Source organism: Salmo salar, chromosome ssa04, assembly GCF_905237065.1.
Source record: "Salmo salar chromosome ssa04, Ssal_v3.1, whole genome shotgun sequence".
Lineage (NCBI taxonomy): Eukaryota > Metazoa > Chordata > Actinopteri > Salmoniformes > Salmonidae > Salmo > Salmo salar.
This window is the reverse complement of record NC_059445.1, coordinates 83,820,462-83,832,185: the sequence shown is the minus strand read 5'-3', so window position 1 is coordinate 83,832,185 and position 11,724 is coordinate 83,820,462. Positions and strand designations below refer to the sequence as shown.

The 11,724-nt window shown below is 44.5% G+C and overlaps 1 protein-coding gene across 1 annotated transcript; it reads right to left on the bottom strand.

Annotated features, from left to right (window-relative positions):
• Positions 1-7,222: 7,222 nt before the first annotated feature.
• On the bottom strand, positions 7,223-9,068 carry LOC123742585 (uncharacterized). Its single transcript, XM_045717660.1, has one exon. It carries the CDS (start codon positions 9,001-9,003, stop codon positions 7,642-7,644), a length of 1,362 nt encoding a protein of 453 aa, XP_045573616.1. The 5' UTR covers positions 9,004-9,068; the 3' UTR covers positions 7,223-7,641.
• Between the last annotated feature and the right edge of the window lie 2,656 nt (positions 9,069-11,724).

Here is an 11,724-nt window from a genome sequence, read left to right as displayed (position 1 = left end):
TCTCCTCCCTCCTGAATCCTCCTCCCCTCCCCCCTCCTCCCTCTCTGCGGATTACTTCGTCACCCATTTTGAAAAGAAGGTCGACAACATCCGATCCTCGTTTGCTAAGTCAAACGACACCGCTGGTCCTGCTCACACTGCCCTACCCTGTGCTTTGACCTCTTTCTCCCCTCTCTCTCTAGATGAAATCTCGCGTCTTGTGACGGCCGGCCGCCCAACAACCTGCCCGCTTGACCCTATCCCTTCCTCTCTTCTCCAGACCATTTCCGGAGACCTTCTCCCTTACCTCACCTCGCTCATCAACTCATCCTTGACCGCTGGCTACGCCCCTTCCGTCTTCAAGAGAGCGAGAGTTGCACCCCTTCTGAAAAAACCTACATCCCTCCGATGTCAACAACTACAGACCAGTATCCCTTCTTTCTTTTCTCTCCAAAACTCTTGAACGTGCCGTCCTTGGCCAGCTCTCCTGCTATCTCTCTCAGAATGACCTTCTTGATCCAAATCAGTCAGGTTTCAAGACTGGTCATTCAACTGAGACTGCTCTTCTCTGTGTCACGGAGGCTCTCCGCACTGCTAAAGCTAACTCTCTCACCTCTGCTCTCATCCTTCTAGTCCTATCTGCTGCCTTTGATACTGTGAACCATCAGATCCTCCTCTCCACCCTCTCCGAGTTGGGCATCTCCGGGCGGCCCACGCTTGGATTGCATCCTACCTGACAGGTCGCTCCTACCAGGTGGCGTGGCGAGAATCTGTCTCCGCACAACGTGCTCTCACCACTGGTGTCCCCCAGGGCTCTGTTCTAGGACCTCTCCTATTCTCGCTATACACCAAGTCACTTGGCTCTGTCATATCCTCACATGGTATCTCCTATCATTGCTATGCAGATGACACCCAATTAATCTTCTCCTTTCCCCCTTCTGATAACCAGGTGGCGAATCGCATCTCTGCATGTCTGGCAGACATATCAGTGTGGATGACGGATCACCACCTCAAGCTGAACCTCGGCAAGACGGAGCTGCTCTTCCTCCCGGGGAAGGACTGCCCGTTCCATGATCTCGCCATCACAGTTGACAACTCCATTGTGTCCTCCTCCCAGAGTGCTAAGAAACTTGGCGTGACCCTGGACAACACCCTGTCGTTCTCCACTAACATCAAGGCGGTGACCCGATCCTGTAGGTTCATGCTCTACAACATTCGCAGAGTATGACCCTGCCTCACACAGGAAGCGGCGCAGGTCCTAATCCAGGCACTTGTCATCTCCCGTCTGGATTACTGCAACTCGCTGTTGGCTGGGCTCCCTGCCTGTGCCATTAAACCCCTACAACTCATCCAGAACGCCGCAGCCCATCTGGTGTTCAACCTTCCCAAGTTCTCTCACGTCACCCCGCTCCTCCGCTCTCTCCATTGGCTTCCAGTTGAAGCTCGCATCCGCTACAAGACCATGGTGCTTGCCTACGGAGCTGAGGGGAACGGTACCTCCTGTACCTTCAGGCTCTGATCAGGCCCTACACCCAAACAAGGGCACTGCGTTCATCCACCTCTGGCCTGCTGGCCCCCCTACCTCTGAGGAAGCACAGTTCCCGCTCAGCCCAGTCAAAACTGTTCGCTGCTCTGGCACCCCAATGGTGGAACAAGCTCCCTCACGACGCCAGGACAGCGGAGTCAATCACCATTTTGGCAGTTACCGGTTGCCTACAGTTGGGAAGGCTGCAATTTGGGCAGAATGCATGTCAAATATACAGATTGTTGCATTGTGGCCATAGGTATATAATCCACAGAAGGGATTTGGAATCTCTTACCCTGGCAATTTGACTGTTAAACTCATGGGTGGATGCCAGTCCTGGCTTGAATGGGAATGGCCATCTATGGATTGTACACTGAATAAAAATATACAGTCTTGGTCCCATGTTTTATGAGCTGAAATAAAATATCCCATCAATTCTCCATATGCAGAAAAAGCTAATTTCTTTACATCCCTGTTAGTGAGCATTCCTCCTTTGCCAAGATAATCCATCCACCTGACAGGTGTGGCATATCAAGAAGCTGATTAAACAGTATGACGATTACACAGGTGCACCTTGTGCTGGGGACAATAAAAAGGCCAATCTAAAATGTGCAATTTTGTCACAACACAAGCAACAGATGTCTCAAGTTGAGGGAGTGTGCAATTTGCATGCAGCTGATGAAACTGAGGCTGTGCACAACCAAAGAATTTCTGCACTTTCACTTTCAGAAACCACCTCAGGGAAGCTCATCAGCGTGCTCGTCATCCTCACCAGGGTCTTAACCTGACTGCAGTTCAGCGTTCTAACCAACTTCAATGGGAAAATGCTCACCTTTAATGGTCACTGGCAGGCTAGTATGCTGGCAGGCTAGTATGCCTGGCAGGCTAGTATGCTCGTCACAGATTAATCCCAGTTTCAATTGTACCGTGCAGATGGCAAACAGCAAGTATGGCGTCGTGTGGGTGAGAGCGGTTTGCTGATGTCAACGTTGTAAACAGAGTACCCCATGGTAGTGGTGGGTTTATGGTATGGGCAGGCATAAGCTACGGACAACGAACACAATTGTATTTTATCGATGGCAATTTGAATGCATAATCACCAGACAATACAGCCATCGACGTGTTCCAGTTCCCGTCTCACACCCTGATCTGTTTCACCTGTCTTTGTGATTGTCTCCATCCCTCTCCAGGTGTCGCCCATCTTCCCCATTATCCCCTGTGTATTTCTACCTGTGTTCTCTGTTGCCAGTTCATCTTGTTTGTCAAGTCAACCAGCATTTTTTGTCTTGGCTCCTGCTTTCCCAGTCTCTCTTTTTCTCGCTCTCCTGGTTTTGACCCTTGCCCATCCTGACTCTGACCCCGCCTTCCTGAACACTCTGGCTGACCCTGAGCCTGCCTGCCGACCTGTACCTTTGCACCAACTCTGGACTATTGACCTCTGCCTACCCTGAGCCTGCCTGCCGTCCAGTACTTCTGCCCCACCTCTGGTTTACTGACACCTGCCTGCCTTGACCGGTCTATTGCCTGCCCCTGTTGGATTATTAAGCCATTGTTTATTCGATGTAGTCTGCATCTGTGTCTTACCTTCATATCTGATATCCAGCAACTTCGCACAGCCTTTGAAAAGGAGTGGTACCACAGGCCACAGGCCACAGTCAACAGCCTGATCCACTCTATGGGAAGGCGATGTGTCGCGCTGCAAAGGTGCATATCTGTATTCCCAGTCATGTGAAATCCATAGATTAGAGACTAATTTATTTATTTCAGTTGACTGGTTTCCTTATATGAACTGTAACTCAGTAAAGTCTGAAATTGTTGCATGTTGCGTTTATATTTTTGTTCAGTATACTGCTATGGCTGGTTGCAACTGTCGGTTTGCCTTTTGCAGATTTCCAAATACAATCCTGGGAAAAATGTATAATTTGGAAAGCAAATTCCTACTTCTGAAAATAGATTACTAATCTGTATGTAGAAACAATATTTAAAAAAATCTCAACTCTCAATTTCTAGCAGTAGCACTGTTTTTCAAAGTCGCTCATCTTGAGACGGACTATTGCCACAGCAAGCACAATGGCCATCACCGTGGGTAGCCTATGGCTTCATCTCCATCGTTATGTAAGTCAGTGTGCATTATTTTAAAAAACAAAGCCCCGGGGTCCGGCACTATTTTCACGGCTTGAACTAGAACCTTCAATTATAAAAACACAATAATCAAATCATTATTTAATATTTCCTTTTGACAAAAACAGTTCTAGAATTGTTTGATTTCAGATTAAAATAAAATAAACGAGTTTTCAACCCTTTTCTATTTTTTTTTATCTTGTCATGCAATAAAATATATGAATTGGCCAAAAAATACACAGACCTCTGTGTTCTCATATGTAGTTAAGGCCATGCTTCCATACGCGATAGCTACACAATTGCGCCCAGTCGACTCTGTGTCCAATTAAACTTTAACTCATTACCTTGACTCGTTCTCTGTTCAGTCTAACGTGACCCTGCTGTAAATCAAGCAGACAGATGATCAACATCAATTATCTGCTAGGGATGTTAGATCTAATATGGACCACGGCACAACGGTCTTCATCGGGTTAATGAAGGAGACAACAAAACATTATGGACATTCCTAACAATATTTTCCCTGCACTTTGGCTGTTGCATCGAGTGCTGTATCACAACAGCTGTTTGTCACTTGACTGTCATTCAGAAAATACATTTGATGTGTGAAAATATCACAATGTAATTAAGACAGCTGGACAAATGCGCACCCAACAAGTATTATGCAGAATTATTGAAGAACCACATTAATTTTTATTTCTTTTTATTTTAATTCACCTCTATTTAACCAGGTAGGCAAGTTGAGAACAAGTTCTCATTTACAATTGCGACCTGGCCAAGATAAAGCAAAGCAGTTCGACAACATACAACAACACAGAGTTACACATGGAGTAAAACAAACATAGTCAATAATACAGTAGAAAAATAAGTCTATATACAATGTGAGCAAATGAGGTGAGATAAGGGAAGTAAAGGCAAAAAAGGCCATGGTGGCAAAGTAAATACAATATAGCAAGTAAAACACTGGAATGGTAGAATTGTAGTAGAAGAAAGTGCAAAGTAGAAATAATGGGGTGCAAAGGAGCAAAATAAAATAAATAAATACAGTAGGGGAAGAGGTAGTTGTTTGGGCTAAATTATAGATGGGCTATGTACAGGTGCAGTGATCTGTGAGCTGCTCTGACAGCTGGTGCTTAAAGCTAGTGAGGGAGATAAGTGTTTCCAGTTTCAGAGATTTTTGTAGTTCGTTCCAGTCATTGGCAGCAGAGAACTGGAAGGAGAGACGACCAAAGGAGGAATTGGCTTTGGGGGTGACCAGAGAGATATACCTGCTGGAGCGCGTGCTACAGGTGGGTGCTGCTATGGTGACCAGTGAGCGTAGATAAGGGGGGACTTTACCTAGCAGGGTCTTGTAGATGACCTGGAGCCAGTGGGTTTGGTGACGAGTATGAAGCGAAGGCCAGCCAACGAGAGCGTACAGGTCGTAGTGGTGGGTAGTATATGGGGCTTTGGTGACAAAACGGATGGCACTGTGATAGGCTGCATCCAGTTTGTTGAGTAGGGTATTGGAGGCTATTTTGGAAATGACATCGCCGAAGTCGAGGATCGGTAGGACTGTCAGTTTTACGAGGGTATGTTTGGCAGCATGAGTGAAGGATGCTTTGTTGCGAAATAGGAAGTGAATATCGATTATGGTTTTAAATATCAAGTTAAGAATATATCAGTTAGAAGCATTCGATTTTGTAATCACATACATTTTGGATTTGTGTGCCCATAAAAACTATACTCACACCGTGACATAAGGAAACACTAAATGTTACATAAGCCTAGTTACAGTGCATTTCCAAAACCGCCAAACAAAGAACTGTCCGAGCAAGATCCAGGATTCTTACCGGGTTCAAGTTCAATGTCTCATTTAACTGATAAATGCTTAATATATGATATAACAAAAAACACAGCCATAAATGCAAGGTAAGAAATGTAATGTTTTATGTCACATGATTTTGGCCAAATTTGTCAAGACACCAACCATGAGAAAGGGTTAAACTGAGTTTGTTAAATTAACTCGTGAATTGTATTGAATGTTCCTTATATCAATTACATACCAACAGCTGTATCTGTGTTTTGTCCACCGCAGGAAATCCTCAATGGTACTCTAGCTTATAGGAAGACCCGTAGGCGATGTCAGAGGTGTTACTGTGTTGTAGCTGTCAAATCAACAAGCGTTTCCCAGCGTTACACCTATCGCTATCGCGGACATTGCCATTTGATACACTGAGTCTCATTATTAGAAATCTCATTGAGCCGTTTGACAAGGTTGAACATAGGAATGTGTGTTGTAATACACAGTACACCTCCATTAGGATGAGATCAATCCTTATTCTTTCATTTAATCATTTTCAACGTGTCATTATTTCTATATAGCCTACACTTTCTCCTTCTGAACTTCTAACATGGGTAGGATGGGTGTGGCTTTGTGACAATGACCACAAGAACAGCCACTCAGAGATTTGATGCAGTTACACCTCTGACATTGCCTGAACAAAAACAATGATTTTCTATGCAGTTCTGATTTAATGTAGGCCCTAATTTTTGTTAAATTACCTTGGGGTGGACAAATTAACATAAGGCTTTAGACAAGGCTAAGAGTTTTAATACAAATCCAATGAACCCCACATCTCAGTTGGCTCTACTCTACTCAGTAAACGCAAACGTATAGGCTCCAATTGTACATGTAATCCTATGATTATGCCCATAAAAATGTTTGGTGCACGCGGGCACATATAGGAAGTCCCTTACCAGGCAGAAGGGAATTTCACTTTAACCCCTGCATCGGAGAGTTACAATGTTGCTATCACTATGCAGCCAACTACCTGTAGTAGGAAACCGAGTTTCTTTATATATGCCCTGTTATCAACATGGCTACGACTACATAATTGTTACAATTACAATAACACTTATATAAGATATTTATTTATTTATTTTTGTCATTCTCCACACAGGCTTCCTGGTAGTTGTCGTCTCTTAGACATGGTAGCAAATTGTTTCAAATCTCTATAGATTACTTTTAGCTAAAATTAAATCCACTAGTAGTAGCTAGCTAAGGTTAACAGGCTAGGTTAGGCTACTGCCTTAATCGCTAATCGTCTTTGTCACTCACAAAATACAAAACAATACAAATTTCATTGGCAGATTCCTTTTATTATTGTTTCACAATTGGATAATTTCCCACATTTAAAACACACACGTAAACATAGCTACCAAGGATAGTGGGAATGCACTTCAGGAGAAGCGGGAGGGGGGGGGGGGGAACGGCAGCGACGCTAATGAGCTGGTGGCTGGGGTGCCGCTGGTGATGAGATAGCCGATCAGGGGGCGCTGGAGGGCAGCAGCCAATTGTCAAAATGCCACCCCAAAATCAAGTGCCGCCTAATCTTGCCTAATGGGAGGGCCAGCCCTGCACCTCTGACATTGCCTAAACAAAACCAATGATTTTCTATGCAGTTCTGATTTAATCTAGATCTAAATTAGGCCCTCATTTTTGTTCAGTTACTTTGAGGTGGACAAATTAACATTACGGCTTTACACAAGGCTGAGTTTTATTTACAAACCCAATTACCCCACATCTCAGTTGGATCTTCCCAACAAGACGCCAAACGTTCCTACAATATTGGGAAGCTTGATGTTCAAATAGAGACCCAATTTTGTTTCCGGATAATGTTAGCAGGACAACATCCCTGACTTATGTTGGAACCTCCTGCCGACTATCCTTTTTATCCTTCATGAATTTTCGCTCATTTGGGAGTAAATCTTCTCCTTTTGCAATCTTATCCAGAATCTCAGGCTCTCCCTTCATTTTCTTCAACTCTACGATCCGATCCTCAAAGCCTGGCTTGCGTTCGTCCTCCTCTGTGCGAATGAGTATCTCAATGTACTCCACAGTGGACTGAGAGCTTGGTTTCAGGGCAACATCATTAAGTCTCTTGAGACAGTCAGAAGACTGCTTGATCAAATTCATCAGCGCGTCCTCAATCATATGAAACTCATCCTCACGTTTATCCAGCATCTCCTTGGTTTCATTAGACTTGTCCCATGCCTTCATGAAGTTGTCCTTCAGTTTCATCCTCATTTGGGAGGAAACAGCAGGTGTGACATGTGAAATTGCATATCTTGCAGTTTGTTGCAAAGTCTTGGGATAATTTGCTTCTCTTCACCTGCAGCACATTTACCTCAGATTCAAAATCTTTGTTCTGTTTCATGTTCTCGTCTTCGTTCTCCAGACACTGTTTGAAGCTTTTGATCTCACTTAGCTTTGACAGACCTGCTGTGATCTGAGGGGTCAGGTGTGTCAATGTCTTCTCCAGAAGCTCACGTTCTTCCAGAACTTTCTTTGTCAGGGTCAGATCTTTACTCTCAATGCTTTCCAGTGCTTGGAAAAATTTCTTCATCTCCTTGAAAGTTGAACTCCATTGATCTGGACACTGGGCCTTATGATCATCATTGGAATCATCCTCTTCAGAGCTGCTCTCCGTCTCCTTTGAGAACACAAATGAACTGTTGAATTTGAAATGGGTTGGTAGCCCCTTCTTGTTTTTCTTACAAGGCAGATTTGCAGCTTTGATGGCCTCTAGCACCGGTATTTGCTTCCCATCTACAAATGTCACAAGCATCAGGATGTTTTCAGCAACATCCTTTCCAAAGATGGACAGGATGGAATCAAAGATGTATCTCTGGGAAGGACTGAGACGAACAAGTGTTGCCTGCACTACAAAGCAGAGTGCATCAATGTGATCAATCCCTAAAGGATTACACAAGAAATCCTTCAACATCTGGGTGAGCAATTTATCTTGAGCCATTCCTCTGGTGTCTCCGAACCCTGGTGTGTCAATGATGGTCAGAGAATAAGGAATCTGAAAGCCTGGCTGGTTGTAGAGCTCGTATGATGTCACAACCACAGTCTGGCTCTCAGCCTGTGACCTGTTGGTCACCTCATGGATGAGCTTAAAGCGGTAACGTTCTTCCCACTTTACCCCGAGAATGTAGTTTATCATGACATTGACCAGAGTTGTTTTTCCTGCACCTGTGGCCCCCAGAAGCAATATCACCTTGTTATTACCTTGCTCAACTTTCTTCCCAAATCTGTACTGGTCAAAACTGTCACTTACACCCAACTTCTGTTCCAGATTCAGCCAGTGGATTGAGGGGTTGCCCTTTTCCACCTTCTGGGATTTTGTGAGGAACTCCTCACTTTTTGCTCTGGTTGATTTGCTCATCTTCGGTTGGGGATCAGAGACCCTAAGGGTAGTCAGCACAGTCTCAGAACTGGGTAGACTATTCCCTGCTTCGCCACAGTTAGCAAAGACTCTGATGCTGTATGCAGTGTCAGCCTCAAGTCCTTCCAGTGTACTCTCTCTAGTGGTGGTTTTCATGGTGTGCCACATCTGATTGTCTATAGCCTTTACATTCTTTCTGTATTCAACCACATAACCAATGACTTCAACATCATCTCCCGCCATGGTAGGAATGTCCCAGTTCACTCTGATACTTCCCGATTCTATCCTCTTCTTTGTGGGTGGTCCAGGGGGCTACATGGGCGGGTCCTGAAATATTCTGTCCAGTCACTGGAGAGGCTCACACCAGGTCTGCACACTGCCTTGCAGCTAAAGCGGTACTTTTTGTAAGGGTCCAAACGACTGATGGTGACCTGGTTAGTTGTAGCATCCGATTTCACCTCTGTCCACTCAGAGTCAGCCTGCTCAGCCTGGTACAAAACCTGGTACGACTCCACACAGGTAACACCAAGGTTGGGAGGGTTGACTTGCAAGTGGACACAGTCATGCTCCAGACTCTTGATGGTGGGAACACCTGGCTTTGATGGCAGCTCAAACTGTTGACTCAAAAGTGTCCCTCTTTCATAGACATGGATGGAGGAAGCAGTGAGGTGTTTGTTTGGAATTGATGCAATGCAGAATGCAAGATTTTCTCTGCCTTTGTTTGAATCTTTGAAGTCTAGGAACAGATTTATGGTTTGCCTAGTTAGGGTCGTTACCTCCCCGAGCGAAACCACTTTTCTGCTGTAGTCTTCCCGGCTGCGTTGGGATTGTAAGGTATCAGTGAAAAATCACTTTTTGATTCTTCCAGCAAGTAGTTCTCCAAGTCTAACACATACTCTTCTTTCTCCTTCAAATAGGAAAATGCAAAACACACTACAAAATCATTATCTTTATCAAGCACTATTCCATTCAATTCACTGCTTGAGTACACAACTTGTACCTCTTTCATTATGTCAAGGTAAGAGCGAACAACATTCATCTCTCTCTCTCTGTCGTCCAGGTACGTGATCATGAGGTCATTCTGGAATGGAGAACGTTCTTTGCTGTTGAGCATTTTTATCAGCTCTTCCTCCTCCATTCCTCCTCCTCTTATGTTGGGAAGAACCTTGCAGAGACCTTTCTGGAACACCAGCTTGTACTCTGAGCACAAGTCCCTGAACTTGTTGATCTTGGCTTTGAGTTCAGGGAACTTGATAGCCATGTCTTCCTTCATCATGTCCTGGCATTGTACATCAGTATTGTCGAGTCCGTCCAAGAGTCGCTGTGCGCGACGCACCAGGCAAACACTGATCTGCCTGACTAGCTGGGCAGCTGCAGAGTCCAGGTTCTTGAGATGATAGAGCCAGACGGTCATGGGCACAGCATGTTCTCCATTCTCCCCTAGCAGACATGGCAGGCCAGCATACACCTTGATGGCATCTTCAAATGTGACAGGGTTGTTTTCTAGTGCCAAATCACCATGGAAGGTGCAGTTGAATTTATTGGTCTCTCTCTGCTCTTCCTCACTCATCTTCAAATTTGCCTGCCCTTCTATTGACATTTGAGGGATCTTTTTATTGTTGCCTGCAGGTTGCCATGGATGTCCTGGTGGTTCTCTCCTGAGGAAACCTCTTGGTCAAAAACGAAAAAGGCCTGCGCTCCAAACAGCAGGGCAGTCACCACATGGGTTGCAGAGCCCTCTTGTAAGACATTAGAGTATTTCACATTTCCTCCCCCAGGTGGTCCATGGTCAACTGCTCGAAGCGAGTGGTGGTACGGTACTGCAAAGAAACCCTAGACTGACGCTTTGAGGTCTTTTTGTCATGTAGGAATTCAGCAGAACCCTTCACACTGACTAAGCCACCAAGGAAACTGGCGTCAAGAGATGCAGACACATTCAAAGCTTCTGACTTGGCTTCACTTGAGTCTGAAGCAATGATTTTGAAGTCAGTGTTTGGTTGTGGACGGACATTGATGTGTTTCTGCAGCATCTCAGAATCCCAGAGAGTGATACCTGCAGTTTAAAGAGAATGACCAAAGAACGTTTATTGTGAAAATTATACTCCAACGTGTACATGTGTAAATATTTCTATATGTAAACATGGTTTAATTCAAATAACTAATTGAAGGTAAATATTTAATTCAAAGTAAATATTCTAGGTGTCAACCCATAGTTAGAAAACCTACACCTCCTACACTCAGAAGTAAAAAATGCTCTGTAGCCCCATTTGAACCAGTCTGGAAATGGGTTCTATCTGAAGCTTCTTTCAGGTCAAATAGAACCTGGGTACAAAATAAAGGGTGCTATTTGGAACCAGAAAGATTCGAGATAGAACTCTATCTAGAATGTTCCCCTACAGGGACAAATAGTGCCACATTACACTCTCAGAAGGAAAAAAAAGGGTAATCTTTGTCATTGACAGCATTACTACAATATGAACACTTCAAAAACAACCTGCATGACATCACTCTTTTGTCCCAAGTGTGTCCTCTAGCTTTTCTTACTCTGTGGTAACCATAGAGATGCACCAGAAAGCTAATCTCTCTCTGCAATGGCCGATTCTGTGACAGCATCACAGAGGACTTAAGTGCCCAAAAGCCTGTTTTAGCATGGGCAGCTCCATTCAGGACTTTCACCATTTTGAAGTAGTCAACTGGGAGATACTTCCTTTGGGTTAAGGAAGGATTACATAATTCAATTTGGGTCCTCAGGAGGGATCAGACAGAATATAATCGCTGCCAACTGGTGAGGTTAGCATAGCGCTAACTTATGCCATGCTATCTGATGGGACCAGCTACAATTTAGCATTCTGTCACGTCGAGTAAATCAACAATTTTAATTAGCTGAGA